This window comes from Crocodylus porosus, unplaced genomic scaffold, assembly GCF_001723895.1.
Source record: "Crocodylus porosus isolate Cpor-Errol unplaced genomic scaffold, CroPor_comp1, whole genome shotgun sequence".
Taxonomy (NCBI): domain Eukaryota; kingdom Metazoa; phylum Chordata; order Crocodylia; family Crocodylidae; genus Crocodylus; species Crocodylus porosus.
Genome location: NW_017728910.1, coordinates 44,140,678 through 44,157,337, shown reverse-complemented (window position 1 = coordinate 44,157,337; position 16,660 = coordinate 44,140,678). Strand labels below are relative to the sequence as shown.

Below are 16,660 nucleotides of genomic sequence, written 5' to 3'. Positions count from 1 at the left end.
CCTTTCCCCCCTCCCCTTCCACCACACCAGACTTACCAGCTGGACGCAGCTCTCCAAGCTGCCAAGTTATGCTCCTTGCAACCTGTACTGCACTGCGGCTGCGTGCATGCACGGGTCATTTATCAGCCTGATATGGCTGATTTCTGATATAGTAAATTTTGTTTATATTGGTGCTGATCCGATATTGGACTGATGTATGCATCTCTAGTTAAAATCCCTTGAGCCTATATTCTTTCAAGGTTGGTTGTTTGCAAGGTTTTGTGACTATGGCTACAGTTTAGTCAACACTATCCAAAAAGGCTTAATATGGCCATCAGAAGAGTGAGTTATACAGGGAAATTTTACCTGACACATAATTAATATAATTTACATTTGCCTTTCAATCCACTAGCGTTCCTTGATTTAAATCTTTAAAATTTACTTGTTTCATCCAGGTCTACAAGAAGTCTCCTTATTTTATATTAGCAGCTACTCAAAATTAAGACAAAGTTAATTGAAAAAAAAAAATGTAAAGTGAGCCTTGTTCAATAACTCAGAATAATAATTTAGGATATCTTTAACAGGGTTTTTACCTGACCATTCTTTCTGACCATGATATTGTCACTATGCCTGTCACCAATTCCAAGCACATAAGTAGCTACACAGTAGCCAGCACAAGACAGGGTGAACTCTTCAATAGCTCGATCCAAGTCATCTCTAAAAATACAAAACACAAGAAATAGTTACCAAAAAATTCATTTTGGTGTGTTAACATTAAGAAAACATATGAATTTGCTGAAACTGGATCACATATGGACATTTTAAAACAGAGTTTGTGTTTTTTCTCCTTATGCCTCAAAGACAATTTTACCTTATGTGGAAGTTTTTATCTTCAGGTGTAAGCAAGAAAATGCAATAAAATTTACCCTAAATTGTATTCCTTTAGCCAGTTTAAGAGAGCATCTTTGTTGAAGGCAGCAGCAGCAGCAACATTGCTACTATTTAGCTGAATATCTGCAATAGTTTCTGAATTTGAAACAGCCTCAATAAGGCCAGAGTGGTCTCCTGTGGCTAAACAGCCATATGGCAACATCCTGAAACAAACAAAAGAAAAAAGGTAAAAAAAAATAAATAAAAGAGATTAGGAACAATATATTAAATGTGTAAATATTTCCTGAATGGCTATCTATGCTAATTTTATGAGGAACTCTTCAAAGTTAATACATAGACATGCTTTCAGAAATAAAAGATCAGCACTTCATTAGAAGTACAAATAAATAATGGGAAATATAAAACAAATCAGGTTTTTATTGAAGTGTAATTCTGTAATAGGGATGATAGAGGGAGCTATATATTTTCATTTGTAGTTTACTGTGTAAATGAAGCGATTTATATAGTTACTCTCACTTAAAAATCCGTTCACACTGTCACATAGGGTTTCAAAAGACATTTGTGTAAATAAGCATCAAGTTACTCTGTAGCAGAATCCCTATTCTCTTATTTCAATTAACAATTCTAGCGTGCCACCCCTAAATATGCATATAGTAATACTTTCCAGCATTTGAAAACTATGAACAGAAACATGTAAAAAACAGGGACACAGTTTTTAATTCTATTTAAACTAGCCTGGCTTTATACAGTATTTATATAATTCCTCAAAAACGTTTGCACTGAAGCATGGAAAGTTACAGGTAAGTGCATGAAACAAGGGGAGACGTAGCTAAAAGTTAAGTTTTTTTTCTCCAGTTCAATTTCTCATCTTCAAGAGAGTCAGTGATCATGCTTGCTATAAGAGAAAAAATGTGTTGCTTTAATTTATAAGTTAGCCCCTACCCTCCCCACAAATAATGAGGAACACTGTGGTATCCCACCCTATATGTTTAAGGGCACAGGATGCTTGGGTGCATCACTAACAAGTACAAAGTAATAGTGCATATTATCTAATGGAAGTCATATACTTTTAGCATGATGAGAACATGTGACATGCAAGATCTGCAGTCTAATTGAACTGGGACACTGAAATGACACACACTCATTCAGAACTACTGGTGATCATGAGGCACTGAGTAGAAGGACACCCAGATTTGGGGCCTTTCTGGACACAATTATGGAACAACTGCCCATTTAACCTGCAGTCATGGAATGTGGTACATTTACTTTACTCTGAAGTTCCAAATATGAGCTTTATCATAGGATACCAAAAGGACACCAGCTTAACAAAAAACTACCCCAAAACAGAATGAAGCACATGCTCCACACATTAATATGCCACCCATGTTTTGCAAGGTGGTTAGTTTCGACAAATTATGGCAGTTTTAGGATGTCAGTTTTATTGTTGACTGTCAAAGCCAAATGCATGCACTGCGAGGCACCAGGGCCAGTGGCAATGTTAATCTTTAGTGGAGCACACAGCAAGTATGTCAGGTGGATTAGTACTCCGTTTAGTCTCCAGTCTGAGCCATTTTGCTTCCAGTAAAATAGAACTAAAATTAAAGATGACCAAAAGAAGTACAAACAAAATGATTCAGGAGTAAAGAAGGGGTTATATAAACTAGGATTATTGTATAGAGAAGTATTTTCATCAGGAGATGCTGGCCATATTTACAGCTCAAATATAAAATTAGACTCAACTAGTCTGGAGTGCTAATTGTATATTATTCCCACCACTAACTCTGGGAAAATTTTAATCTTCAATACAGTAGCCAGTTCTAACATTAACATATGGAAAAGTGCATGAACTAAACGACACAAACACTGAATGATGTACACACGTTCATGAAACAGTAATGACAAAACAGGCACAAATATTACAAAGTTAATTACTGATTTTATAATTACTTCAATCCAACACTACACAAAGTCTAAAATATATTTAGAGGAAGTCACAAAATATAAAATGTTTGAAATGACTCTGACCTATGAAAAATGTACTGCAGTAGCAGAGGAGGACTAGAAGGTAATTCCAGAACATACTGCCGGAGGCCCCGACATCTTAGCTGTGTCCTTGTTTATGGAAGCGGTAGGACCACCAAAGAGGTAAGCTGAGGCAGGGCTGGAGGGGAAGCTAAAAAGTTCATTCTAGCCTTACCTCCTAACCCCATCTACACAGACAATTCTAAGACCACAAAGAACTCAGGAAAACACCCTGTATCCTGGTGAAATTTGTTGAAAATACTATAGTGCAAGGGACTGTAAAACATCAGCGACGGCAGAGTATAGACCTAGACCTGGAGTGGGCAAAATATGGCCCGCGGGCCAGATATGGCCTGCCAGGTCATTCAACCTAGCCCACAGGGCCCCTAAAAATTTTAGAAAATTAATATTAATCTGCCCCTGACTGCCTGTCAAAGATGACAGGAGATAAGGGAAGTAGGACCCAGGGGGAGCTGCCTGCAGAACCAAGCCGCTGTAGAAGCAAGGCTGACCTGGCCCCTCCCCTCCCAGCCCACACCTGGCAGAGGGTTCTGGCCTGGGTCCCTGGGGCTGTTCCTGCCTCCCTGTGCAAGAGGGAAATTCAGATAAGGAGGAGGGGAAAAGGGAAGGGAGGATGGCGGACAATTGCCCCAGTCCTCAGGTTCAGGCTAAGTTGGCTGCTGTGGTCCCAGCGCTACACCCGGAAACCACATGGTGATACAGTGGCCAGCGGGAGATGGAGGGAAGTAGCAGTGAGGAGGCGGGAAGCTGTGAAAGTGACAGCAGGCAAGCAGGAGTGGCAGCAAGCAGGTTCATGGCACGCAGCGACAGCTGGGTAGGAGCATGGGGCCTGCACTGGTGTCCCAGAGCCAGTGCCAGCAGGGCCCAGAGTGGGGCAGCAAATATGGTTTGCATATTTGTTTTAGGTTTCTTATTGCATAAAAAGCAAGAGTTTCCAATTCTGAAAATGGATGCAGATTGGCTAACATTTGTGCCCATGAAGACCTGACTACTGAATCATGGCTTCAGACTGGAACTAAACTTGCTCAGGAAAACTGTGCAACTGAGGGGAAAAAAAATTTAAAGAACTGAATATACAAGTCTAAGAGACAACTAACTGTGAAGCAGGATACCCTCCTTAACTACTGACATGAAAGTAGGAGAGATTTATTCAAGAGTAATCAAACTAAGATAAATTATATTAAACAAATTAATATAAATAAAACCTACTTGACACAAGAGCTCATAAAACAGTTTCTTAAAGTGACAGAAATCATGTTTCTTTGGATATTTAAACTATACTAGGTTAAGCATTAATAAATATAGTCAGGAATGATCACCTTGGCAATGTAATTAAATAGGTCTCATTCCAGTGAGTGATAGGACAGAAAAACAAAATCCCATCTATGTTTTAATAAATGTTTAGTCCCAATAAAGCTTAAATGTAAGCAATTTGGCTATTACATAGATCCCCATTATTGCTAAGTATTTCAGAAACCTGGTGTTCTTTTTAAAAAAGAAATTACAGATCTGGAACTTTTTTTTCTTATTCCTATTCTAATCTCTTTCCCGATTAAAAAATCCAGCAGTGTGGGCCCAAGAGTTTCTATAACTACAGTACCTCAGCACTCATGATACAAGGAAGCACTGCCCATCTTTATCACGACATGACGAACGTGAGCCAAGTATTGCCAGGTTAAAGTGAATGCTGGCGTACTTCCATGGGATTTCAACCCATCCTACTTGTAGCTTAACTGGGCACAAATCCAACAACTTCCCCTTCAAAAGCAAGCAATGATGAAAGCTACTCAGCCCCTTGAGGACAGTGTGCTTACAAGTGGAGGAAAAAACATCCTCGTCAGAGAGACAGTTTGACAGGAGTCAAGTTGGGGACAAGTCCGCAGGGCCTGTCCATCTCATCCTGGCCTTTCTGACTTCAACATCTGCCAGTGGGATACTTCCCCCTTTCCCCTCTTTAAGGCCATATAATGACCACTGACAGATCTACAAAATGACCCTTAGCAACAAATACCATTGTCTTTTCCCAATTTATTGTCTCCAAAATCACAGAAAATCATTTCAGTCATTAGCTTCCACCAGCTAGTTACTTTGACAGCTTAATTCTTCTAAACCAGTGGGTCCACCTCATCTGCTTCAATGGGCTAGTCTGTGGGTTAGGTCCAAAGTGTGGAGCTGCGTCATCCGGGCCATGGGGCTGAAATCTGGTCATGACAAAACTGATTGTTGTGGTTTGCAGAGATGCAGCTGTTACCACTCCTCCCACCACCAAAATTCTGGCCTTACACACAGCCATACGCACAGCTCTGTAAGCCAGATGACTTGGCTCCAGATTCTAGATCTGGCCTATGGGGCTTCCCTTGTGTCCAGAAATTTGGTGAGATGGTAAGCAGAGGCAGTGTTAATTGCCATGGCTATAGGAACTATAGCAATTAATGCGGTCACTGCTCTCCACACTACCAAATTTTAGATGGAACGGGAGGTTTGAGGACCTGATGACAAGGGTCCATGGGATGTATCCTGGGCAACAAAAATGGTTAGGGGGCTCAGGAAATGACTTACAAGGAGAGGCTCAGGGGTCTGGGTTTATTTAGTCTGGAAAAAAAGAAGACAGAGGGGATTTAATAGCAGCCTTCAACTATTTGAAGAGTGGTTACAAAGGGGATGGAGCTAAATTGTTCTCAGTGGTGGCAGAAAACACTACAAGGAGAAACAGTCTCAAGTCACAGCAAGGGAAGTTTAGGCTGGATACTAGGAAAAACTTTCTTAAGAGAAGGGTAGTAAAGCACTGGAACAAACTACCCAGCAAGGTTGTGGAATCTCCATCCTTAGAGGTTTTTAAGACCTGGGTAGATAAAACCTTGGCTGGGATGATATAGTTAGGGATGGTCTTGCTTCGAGCAGGGGGCAGGTCCCTTCCAATCCCAATTTTTTCTATGATTCTATGATTTTATGATCAACCTCTCTACCTGTCACTGTTGTAAACAATTACTAAACACTGTAATTAAATGAGCATTACTCTGAGTAGTAAGTAATAATTTTAGCCTTGGGAAGCCCATGATAGCACAACATGCTCTGGAAAGGGAAGCACAATACCATTTAGCTACAGCTTGCATGCATTTAAATACTGTAACTTTTTATTAAATATTATTTGCTACAGATATACCATTTTTCAGATTTAGAAATTCTTCAGGTAAAAAATGGTTTCTCTCTAAAGTACTGAGTATTTTGAATTGATCCTCTGAAATTCATTCTTAGTACTGGGTATTTTGAATCAATCATCTGAATTTCATTCTGTAGAAATTCTCAAACAATAGTTTTAATTAATCACGCCTTAATTACTCATATTTAACATGCACAAACTATGGAAAAAACAGGAAAAGTTCTTAAAGAACTGTATGCACAAAAGTAGTAGGTAAAAAATAAACCATTCAAATTCTGCATGTAGCTTTATGTTTGAAACTGAAACCTGTGACTGAATATTTCCCCGTGCTGTCGTTCGACTTAAAATAGACTACAATAAGCAAAAATGGCAAAGCCCAGCTGCCTGGGAATTACGAATTGAAACCCCTTAAACATACAGTATATGTGGAAAGAAGTTCACTTCAGTCATGGAAAACAGATGGTCTTTCATAGCATTTTGTCTACAATAGAAAAACAAGTAATATTTTAAAACTGCAACTGGCAAGGATTTTAAAATTTGGCAATCTTTCCATATCCATTGGGGAATGTGGACAGTAAAGCAGGCCCATTTATCCAGGTGGAAGGCTAGGTTGCTGTGCACGTCTTATTCCCTCTACAGCTTTGGAATGTGGAAAGACAACACATGATCCCAACACTTCCCTTTCCAGGGCTGTGCTGCTGCTTGCCGAGATTTCTGTCCTTGCTCAGATGCTGCTGACTGCACACTTGTTTGTTTTTCTGCCTCTGCACTACCTTCCATTGCTGTAATTTTTTGTTTATCATATATTCAAAAGGGATTAAAAAGGGGGAGGAGTCCTCAGTCAAACAAGTCCGCTTGAGACTCTGGTTTAGTTCTCCATTGCAGACTCACTCTTTCTGGGAAATCCTCTTTTCATCTCTATGGAAAGTTTAGAAGGACAATTTTTGGATGGCATGGACAATTCCTTTGTCTTGCTTTGTTGACAAAACATTCAGAGTAAACATGTCAAATGACCCTTCAAAGTCAGTCCTGCATGCTAGACAGTGTGTGGGCTGGGCTGAAGAAGTCATGAACCCCACCCTCAGAAAATGAGCAACTATAGAGTGTCTGACTTGGAGCTCCACAGCTGTCTGGGAGAAAGTCCTTGCCCCTAAGCACCAGAGCAGCTTCCCACAGGCTATTCACAATAACACAATTGGCCCAAACATTTTTTTCTATTTTTCAGAGGAACCAAATCGATGCTCAACTGTACAAAACTGAACACAGCCAACTACCCTCAAGCAAACAGACACTTCCTGAAACAATTTATCTATTTAAATTCTTTGTATATCTCAGACTTTACTAAAAAGAATCTGCTCATAAGTAGCATATTTCTGTGATTGATAACTTGTTTATAACTTTCCTTATCTGTCTGGGTTGATGCTTTGTGAGTGTAAAGGTCACACTATTCATTTTCAACTAAGAATGTTTAAATGATGAGCTCAATTCCTCCAGCTGGTACATCTTGAATATTGTTTTAAAACAGACCAATGTCTAGCCTCATGAATGGTGTACATAGTCTAATAAAAATCACAAATTGTGCTAGACTCCAGTTTCATACCTCATGTGGCTTCAAGCTATGGACAACAATCAATCATAAAATATCCAACACTAAAACCATACTTAAAATACCTTAAAACTAAGAATATTGCTTCCAAAGATAATCCTTAAACCCCCCCCACAAAAAACCTCACTCATTTTGTAACAATCAATTCATAGCAGTTGATGAACAGTCATGGGAGGGTGCTTATTGGCTACTGCTCTGCACTCAAGTGCTGTATTTCTTGCCTAGTAATTTCAGTTCTTGGGTGGATAAAACTGCACAGATGGTATACTTAACACACCAGTGAGTGGGTTGAGGGAACAAAGACTATGATGCAAGAGTAGTGTCTTCTGCTTGTGAAATGAGTTCTATGTTGTCCAATCTAATATTTATCAAATACAAAAATGGTGATTGGGATTTGAGGACATATGTTAAGAAAGGATAAAAATAGCTGCATCTCTCACACTTTAAGACGGGTACTTTTTTAACTTATAAGGAAAAACAGGGAGGACTAATATGACAAGCAAGTTAATTTAGTTGAGGAAAAGCTCTTTTGAAAACATAACCTAAGAGGTTCTGCTAATGAACTAATTTAAAATGTTTTCTCTTTAGGCAGAAAGGACAGGAATGTCTGAAGTCCTCTGTGCCCTACAGATCCCAAGAGGAGTGGTGGCAACTCCTCAGTTCAGAGCACTTTGGAAAAACTGCCCTTTACTTTGAGAAAAGTGAGTTTTTAGAAGACAGCAAACAATTGAAAAAGTTCCTTATTGTAACCTATTTTAACAACATACTTACACTTTAAATTCTAGTTGAAAGCTTTCACTCCTATATCAACTTACACTCTGATGCAAATTACATCAAGAATGTAGAAATGGAAGCCACTCCTACCCTCAAGTTTATAGCAGATCAACTTCTGAGCGTTAAAAATGATAGGAAATTGCATTTATTCTCTTCTCAACACAAGCCCATCGTGACAGCTGGAACAGCATTATTTTGCTTAATTGTCATACAAAAGTATCATCTGAAAACTTGTTCAGGACCAGTGAAGTATCTTATAATTAAGTCTCTAATTCTTAAATTATAGAGACTCACCATGCAATAAACTGAGAAACTTAAAAATGAAACCACTGTAGTACTGTACCTCAGTATTAACTTTACTATGAAAAATCATGGACTTTTCCCATTCTTACAATGCAGTGTGGCAGTGAAGGCTTTACAACACAGTAGGGGAGAAACCATTTCAAGATGCATTAATGTAGACGAAAAAGTCTCTAAAAATTAGTGAACTTGGAAAAAAAATTCTCTTCCTGTACTTTTGTAAATGACACTTCCTTCTGAATATTACCATGAAAATGGCATACATACCTACAGGGGCTTGAAGCTCAATATCTTATTTTTCAGTTCCCAAATTCTGATATTTATTTAACAAAGGCCATTTAAAAATGAAGTAATTATAACAAGGTTAACTTGTTATAACAAGATTGAACTTTTCTTTCTTCTTTACTGTAAAAAGAGTTCTCTTTGCTGGTGGTGTTTGATTTTATTCTCCATTTTAATTCAAATTGGTTAAAAACACTAAAAATCAATGGAATCAGACTTTGTTGTTCTCTATAGGAATTAGACCTCTGTGATATCCACTGTAGAAGAGTTAATTAGTGTTCACACAGGACGTGTTCAGAGTCAGGAGAACTGAGGTTACAGCGTGCAGCATGTAGACTGTTTAGCTTGAAAAGCTGATCTTAGGAAAGAAAAGTTACATAATTGATAAGGAAATGGCATTGTTCACTTAAGTGTGAAAACACCTGCAGTAAGCATAGCCCAAGCTCAACAGGTTACAATAAATTCTCTAATAGTTAGTTCTATGGAGGTTTATTTAAATATAACAACAAAGTCTAAGGAAGTTGATTTCTGTTTGATGCAAGGTACCTTATATCTTGAAGGGCATTTATACACATACTTTTCTGTCCCTCAACACACCAGAGATCCGCCACTTCTGAGCAGACTTAATTAACTGAATCTGCTCTGCATGTGAGCCGAGGCGAACTGTGCAGCGCTGCATGCAGTTGTATAAGCAGCAAAATGCATGTCAGTGAGCAGAAAATGGTGGTGGTACACTTTTTAACTAAAGCACCTCTTATGTGTTTTAGTTCAAAAGTATACTGCCACCATGCTCTCAGTGCTGACATGCATTTCACCGCTTATACAACTGCCAGTGTTAAAGCGCCCAGTGCTGTGGCACTTGCATGTATAAAAATGCCCATAGAAACTAGGCTTAGACATGTTCTCTTTTTGGGTCCTCCCATCTCTAACTGGGTGTTTTTTAAAAATATCAATAAACATCCAAAATTTTGCTCTGTAAAGCATGAAAGCTTTTCTGAGAACTTCACGGTTTGCCTTAGCAAGTTGCTAATTGGGGCTGGAGGGAGAGAAAGGGAGGAGCAGGGAAGAAGGTGCTTGGAGGCAGGGGGCATCATGTGCCTCTATGAACGCACATTCACATGGCTGGCATACAGCCAGGCATGGTGGTGAAAGCAGCTCTAGCAGCTGGATGCAGGGGTTGGAGGGCCAGGGGGCATGGAGCTGCAGGTCACAAAGTGAGTGGCACTGGCGGGGCTTTAAACAGTACTTCTTACTGTAAACTACATACTAAAATGCCACAGAAATATGATGGTCTTCACCGAGGTGGCCTGTTAAAAAAAACAAACTGAAATATCTGTTGATGGGTGAGTGCGAGTGTGAGTGTGAGCAAGAGATGGGGGGGAGCGGGGGATATTAAAAAAAATAAAACAATGTCTTTCCTAGTGCTGTTTTCAACCTTAATCTACGTAGTTCCTGCCTTTAAAATGCAACTTTTTAGGTGTTATAGTAAAAAAAACACAAAATTGCCAAACTAAATTAAGGAACTCAAGTTTTAGTCTGGCTAAGTAAGAGGAAGATATTTAACTCGAGATAAAAAATTAAAAGGCCACAGAATAATTTTTTTTTCTTAAGGCATGCAACTTTAGTAGTGAACTGTGAGTGCATAGGCAAAAATGCTTCTTGGTTCCAAAAGCCTTTTGTACGTATTGCTGGTGGCAATTTCATCTGTTCTGTAGAAATGGTAAACTTCTTATCAAAGAAATTAATGCTCTGGTTAGAAGTATGTGCAATAGTGAAACTACAGTTCTGGCAGAAAACACTAAACTCACTTCTACTAATATCAATTAGTGTCAGTCATAAAAAAAAGAACAACAACAAAAAACAAGAGTTGAATGTGAAAATATTTAAATCAATAAAAAACCCTAAAAACAATAAATTGTGATAATCCTATCTTCTTTATCCTAGCACAGTGTCTCAGTAAATACAGATGATTTTCATTATTTGTATTATATAATAATTTCTATACCCTGCGTTTTCTGCATGGACAGATACTATTCCCGCTATGTGGCAAGGAACTCCTACTATTCAAGGTAATGGGTTGAGTCTTTAATAGTCTATTTAAAAAAGAATGCTGATACCTTTTGGTTTCCCATAAATGTGATTTCTCAGTCAGATACTTAAATCCTTCTGTAAAGGATCCAAAGCAGATTTACTTTTAAACAGTTTAAGGCAGTGATTACCCACCCTTTTCTGTGTCACTCAGATACAACTATTAGAAAACCGCAAGCATGTTACAGATGCACACTCCCTCTGTGGCCAGTCCCTTGCTAGTTCACAACTCAGCCAGCCCCATTGCTACAGCTAAACATAAGCACATCCTTGGTTCAAAATTCTCTTCCCTGGCTGGCAGAGAACTGCATTTTAAGTTTTGACTTCACCTGAGCTTACACAGCATCAGATTCCAACAAAAACTAAGATTGCCTAAATCACATTTATATTAGTACTGAAACACCAATCATTGTTAATTTGCAAGTTTGTTTACATGATGGAATATCAAACAGGCTATTTATTATACATGCCAAAAAACAGTAAGCCTGTCTGCTATACCCCTAGTCAAGAAGTCTTTCCTGAAGCCAAACGAACACAAGCTTTGTAACAGCATGGAAGTAGTGAAACAAGATAAACAATATTTCCCAGTATTACAAAAATTGCCAGCCTGCACCATAGGAAAAGTGGTCATTTGCACTGTACACAACAATATACCAAATCATTTCTCTCTTTGCTATTCCAATTATTTCTTCCTGTGGCCAATCTCTTAGACCAAAAAACACAGAGAAAAATTCAACACTCTCATTGTCTCTTGATCCAATTTAAATGAAAAACTGAAAACAATAGGTTGGAGAGTTCTATGATGCTCTTTGGATTCTCTTAGCAATGTAAAGTGAAGTCATATAGTTCAATCATAAGGCAGCTTTTTTCTTGTAGCCTGTTTATCATACATCTATTATATCCTGGGCAAGCGATGTCCAAGGAATTAATTACCCACTCTGAGAAGAATATATTCAGCTAAAAAAATTCTTACCGAAGATCCAGACCAGCTTCTTTCCAAAGGAGGTCCATCAAACGTAAAATCTGGAGTGTCAGCATGTCTTGCCGTAGATCTGTAGGACAAAAAATGCTACTATAATAGAATAATTTCAAGTTTTTTTGTATGATTGGGAATTAAATCAGCCAGGACTCAGTTACATCAACATATATATAGCAATCATTATGCTAACTCAAAGAACAGGTTCCAACCAAATATTCAATCAATCGTAGAGGTTACGTGAGGTTAGCACAAAAATCATAGTTCTTCAGATAAATTGGTACTTCAACTAGTTTCTATGGGATAGATACGTTATTGGTTGCCTGCTTGTTAAAGCTGCAGAGGTCTAAGAGAAAGATATAGCAATAAAAAGCACACAGATACATGCAAAGAAAAATTACAACCAAAAAAATACCTCAGTAGCTCTTACCATCACCATTTTTAAAAATTATCCCTACAAAATCCCCTCCAAACATCTTATTGTTGTATACTATCCATAAAGGCTTCATTTTAGAATCCATGTATTTACACCTCTCAATGCTGTAGAAAAACATAACAAGAAAAACATAATATATTTTACTCAGTTAAGTAAGCTCTTCAACTCCAAGAAATCAAATACGATTATGAAGCAAGATAGTTTTAGAGTTCCCACTGGGAATTATTTGATAGATAAATTGAATATCATTCCTAACTTTCATTTTGCTAATATGATATTAGTTGTAATAGGAAAATTTACACGGCATCCATTACATACCACATATATATCCATAGTTTTCGTAAACAATATATTACCTACTTTTTATCTACCCCAAGCAAATTATATATAGATTTGTTCTCATTTAACTAGTAACCAGTGTTTCAATGTCTTATATAAGTTTATTGTGAACAGAAGCCAAAACTGTAGTCTAATTCACATTTTAGGTTTAAATATATTAAAGTAGGAGGTCAAATAGATATCTTGCTCATTAAAAGGCATAGAGTTTTAAGCTGGATGATGAAAAAATTCCAAACTCAAACTAAAACTGACATTTTAATCTCAAAAGGCAGCAGTTTCATCACATAGCTAGGAAGATGCCAGACTGAACTTCTCCTACCCTTGACCATGTAACTTGCATCAGCATGGCTGCTGACCAGCAAAGCCAGTAGAAGTCAAACTGCATAAGCCTTCTGCTTTACTGTTTCCATATACAAGTTATGTTTAAAACAAACAAGGTTACTCTTCACTTACTGTAGTTCTGAGAGTATAACAGAAGGATTCAAAGGAGATTGGAGGTTAGAAAGTGCTTCTCTGTAAGCATTTTGTTTCAAGCAGGTGTGCATTGCATCTTTTCCTTTTGCTTTGCTTTGCTTCATGGCATTCAGTTTTATTAGTCCATTTAAGGTTTTCATCTTATTAAGGGCTTCCACCTGAAATAGGTTTTTTAAGTATTAATGCATTAGCTTTAATAATTAAAACTATCTGGAGTCCATATATAAAAATATGGAAACTCACCTTCAAATTACAAAGCAAGTTTGAACACTTAGTTTAAATAGTTAAAAAGCTAGCTAAGCCTAACAAGGAGTTCAAAGTCTCTTTCAAAAGAATATGAAAAATTGCAGTGAGGATGCCATTTTAAAAAAAAAAAGTCATAATATAAATATTTTCAGAAGTACTTATGCGTCTTAGAAGCATAAATCCAATTTTCAAAAGCACAATATAGGCACTTAGGAGATGAAGTCCCACACACTTTCAATAATATATTGAATTATTATTAATTTTAATAATCCTGTATGACACAGAAGGGTAATTATGCAGGAGTTCTGTCTTCAGGATCCAAAAAGTTTTATATAAAAGAGGACAGTTTAACATTTTCCAACTAGGCAGCAAAAATTAAGTACCTACGTCCATTCTAAAGTCAGCATACGAAAAGGACATTTAGCACCACCAGAGGAAAGAAGATATTTTGAGACTAAATATGGATTCAAGCATTTCACTTTATAGATCCAGTTTTAACTGGCTTATATCAGCTCATTACATTCATACAGCATATTAAGCACATCACTTGAAACACTTAAATCAAGCCAGGGTAGATACTGGTTTAGTAGAATTCTGAAAAGCTACTCCCCTGCACACCTCATAACAACAAACTCTTGAAATCAATGCACTCATGGCACTAACATGGCATTTATTTGTTCAATATTCATATCTTCACTGAAAATGCTAAAGCTGTGTCCCACAGAAGTTAATGGGAGTTAGCTACCAATTCCAATGCAACTAAAATTTCATTCTATTGCATTTATTTAAAATTAATCACTATAATTTATTTTTTTAAGAACTCACCAGCCCTACAGATAAGGTATACTGAAGCTCTATAATAAGCTCAATAAAAGCAAGTAAGATTTTTATTTTCTAAAATTCTTATTGTAGTGAAATTTTAATGCAACAAAGGACAAGTGAAAATGCTTTCTAGATGAGAAAAATCATGGCTAAAATCATCAAAGTACATGCTTAACTTTAATAATACAAGTATCCCAATATACCCAATTCATTTTTCCGGTACATCAATTCAGGCCCATCAGAAATGAAGCATTATTATTTAAAAAACTACTTTTAATTTTATAACTTGTAATGAGACACTTGTAATCAATACGTACTGAATTATGCAAGTGCTTTTTTTCCCTGTTTGTTAAATTATTAACTACATAGCTATAAACTCTCCTAAGAAAGATACTAAGACAGCTGCAGTGACGGTCAAGGACTTTGTATTAATGAAGTGAGGCCCTTTGAATATGCTGTCTAGGTTTGCCACCAAGGAACTAAACTATTAACTGGTGGTTATTGATTATAAAATGGACCTTATTTTCATCCCATCTAGAAAAACCACATTTACAGATTACCAAGATTAACTTGGTTCAATACTTCAATTACTGACTATACTTGGCTACAGAATACACACTATTTCACATATATGTAACAATTAATTTTTGTTCAAGGAACTTCAACCTTATCCTTAAGATGAGTTAAAACTTATCTATATATAAACTCAACCCTGTCAGGCAGGATGCTCTGGAAATCGTATGTAGTTTGGTTCTAGAACTGAGGCAAATGGAGACTTGCCAAGTCAACCATCTGTCAAAATCAAAAGCACTCTGCATTTCTTCCATTCCAGGAGCTGTACAAACATCAGTGACAAGAGAACAAAATGAAACCTGTGCTGCACAAACAGGAACTTTTTGAAGTATTTCTACTTTGAATTTCTTCCGTGTTTGCACAGTTGGGAATTTTTTTGCCCCTTCTTTGATTGTGTTGACATTTATTTCCTGAGACGTATACAAAAAACTTGACTGTCCTTAAGTCTATCACTTAAAGTGTTTCATCACTTACCACATTTCTTTTTTAAATGATTTTGACAATGCTAAACAAGCACATTTATGTAAGAAATAGCCAACTTAATGCTCTGAGAGTAGCACTAAGAGAAAAGAACAATCGTATATTCCTCTCATTTGCACTGGGGAGCAGATATAATTCAGATACAATCAGAATTTTAAGAAGCTACTGTGACCAAACAAAATTTCTAATGGGATTTCTTTTTGCAGCTTCCTCTCTCACATCACATAATTTATTATATCAATAAAAATACTGGACAGATATTACCTCTCTCAGAAATGAGCGTTACTTTAACAGTCTTACATTTAAGCTATACAACTGTGACAAAGCATTCTAAGCAGGATTTTTTAACAACTGCTGGCAGAGGATTAATCGAAGCGAGATGTACGTTTAGAACTGCACCTTACTTCTCCTTTTACCTGGGCACTGATCAAACGTGACATCGATTTTTAATACTCCTTATAGTGATGCCCATACAATATGTAATTAAGGAATTATTCCAGGTGGCCTAATAAAGCAACAGTTTGAATTATTTCGGACAGAAGCCAAAGCTGCAGGATGCGATCTATCAAGTCCATTATTTCACTTACGCTGTTCACCCTTGCTAGCAAATATCATATATAGGTGAATGGCTGTCATGGCAGACAGCTTTCCTCCTCCTCAGACTTCCCACTGTTGGCTGCTTCTTGTACTTGTATCCCTCAAATCAGTTTCTCTCTTTCTACTAGCTTTTCAATTCTTTTTCACAAAGAAATAAACCTGCAACTGAGCCCAGTATCATTGATGGGACATGCAATTTGACCTGAAGCCTAGAAAAACTAAAGATATTTAAATAAATCAATACCTGCTTGGAAAGCACCTTCATGTGAGCAACACTTCCTCGGCAGTAAGCTTCAAGTATTAAACCAAACTGTACTGAAATTGCAGGTATGTGCACCTCCGACCTGTGGGAAGCATCATGTGAAAGAAGAAAAGATTGTAAGATAGACTGTATTCACTGTATAGTTATGAGACTCACAGAACAAGAAGGAACATCAAGAGTCACCTGATACAACCCACTGCCCAGATGAAGGAATGCTATTCCTAAGCCCCGTCAAATGATCATCCAGCCTTCTCTTGAAAACTTCCAATGAAGGAGATTCTACAGCTTTGCTGAGCAGTCTATTTCAAGTTATTGTCCCAGGACCTTTCTAA

The 16,660-nt window shown here is 37.4% G+C and overlaps 1 protein-coding gene across 4 annotated transcripts in view; it reads right to left on the bottom strand.

Annotated features, from left to right (window-relative positions):
• PIK3CB (phosphatidylinositol-4,5-bisphosphate 3-kinase catalytic subunit beta) overlaps positions 1 to 16,660 on the bottom strand; it is a 170,206-nt gene that overhangs the window by 7,573 nt on the left and 145,973 nt on the right. For all 4 annotated transcript variants that reach the window (XR_002100665.1, XM_019533092.1, XM_019533094.1 and 1 more), the window contains 6 exons: positions 16,311 to 16,410; positions 13,328 to 13,506; positions 12,530 to 12,639; positions 12,097 to 12,175; positions 906 to 1,073; positions 573 to 696 (listed from right to left, as the gene is read on the bottom strand). Coding sequence is in view for 3 of the 4 variants with exons in the window: in XM_019533092.1 (XP_019388637.1) it covers positions 573 to 696; positions 906 to 1,073; positions 12,097 to 12,175; positions 12,530 to 12,639; positions 13,328 to 13,506; positions 16,311 to 16,410 (760 nt within the window). In the remaining variant the exon portion in view is untranslated. The remainder of the gene's footprint in view (positions 1 to 572; positions 697 to 905; positions 1,074 to 12,096; positions 12,176 to 12,529; positions 12,640 to 13,327; positions 13,507 to 16,310; positions 16,411 to 16,660) is intronic.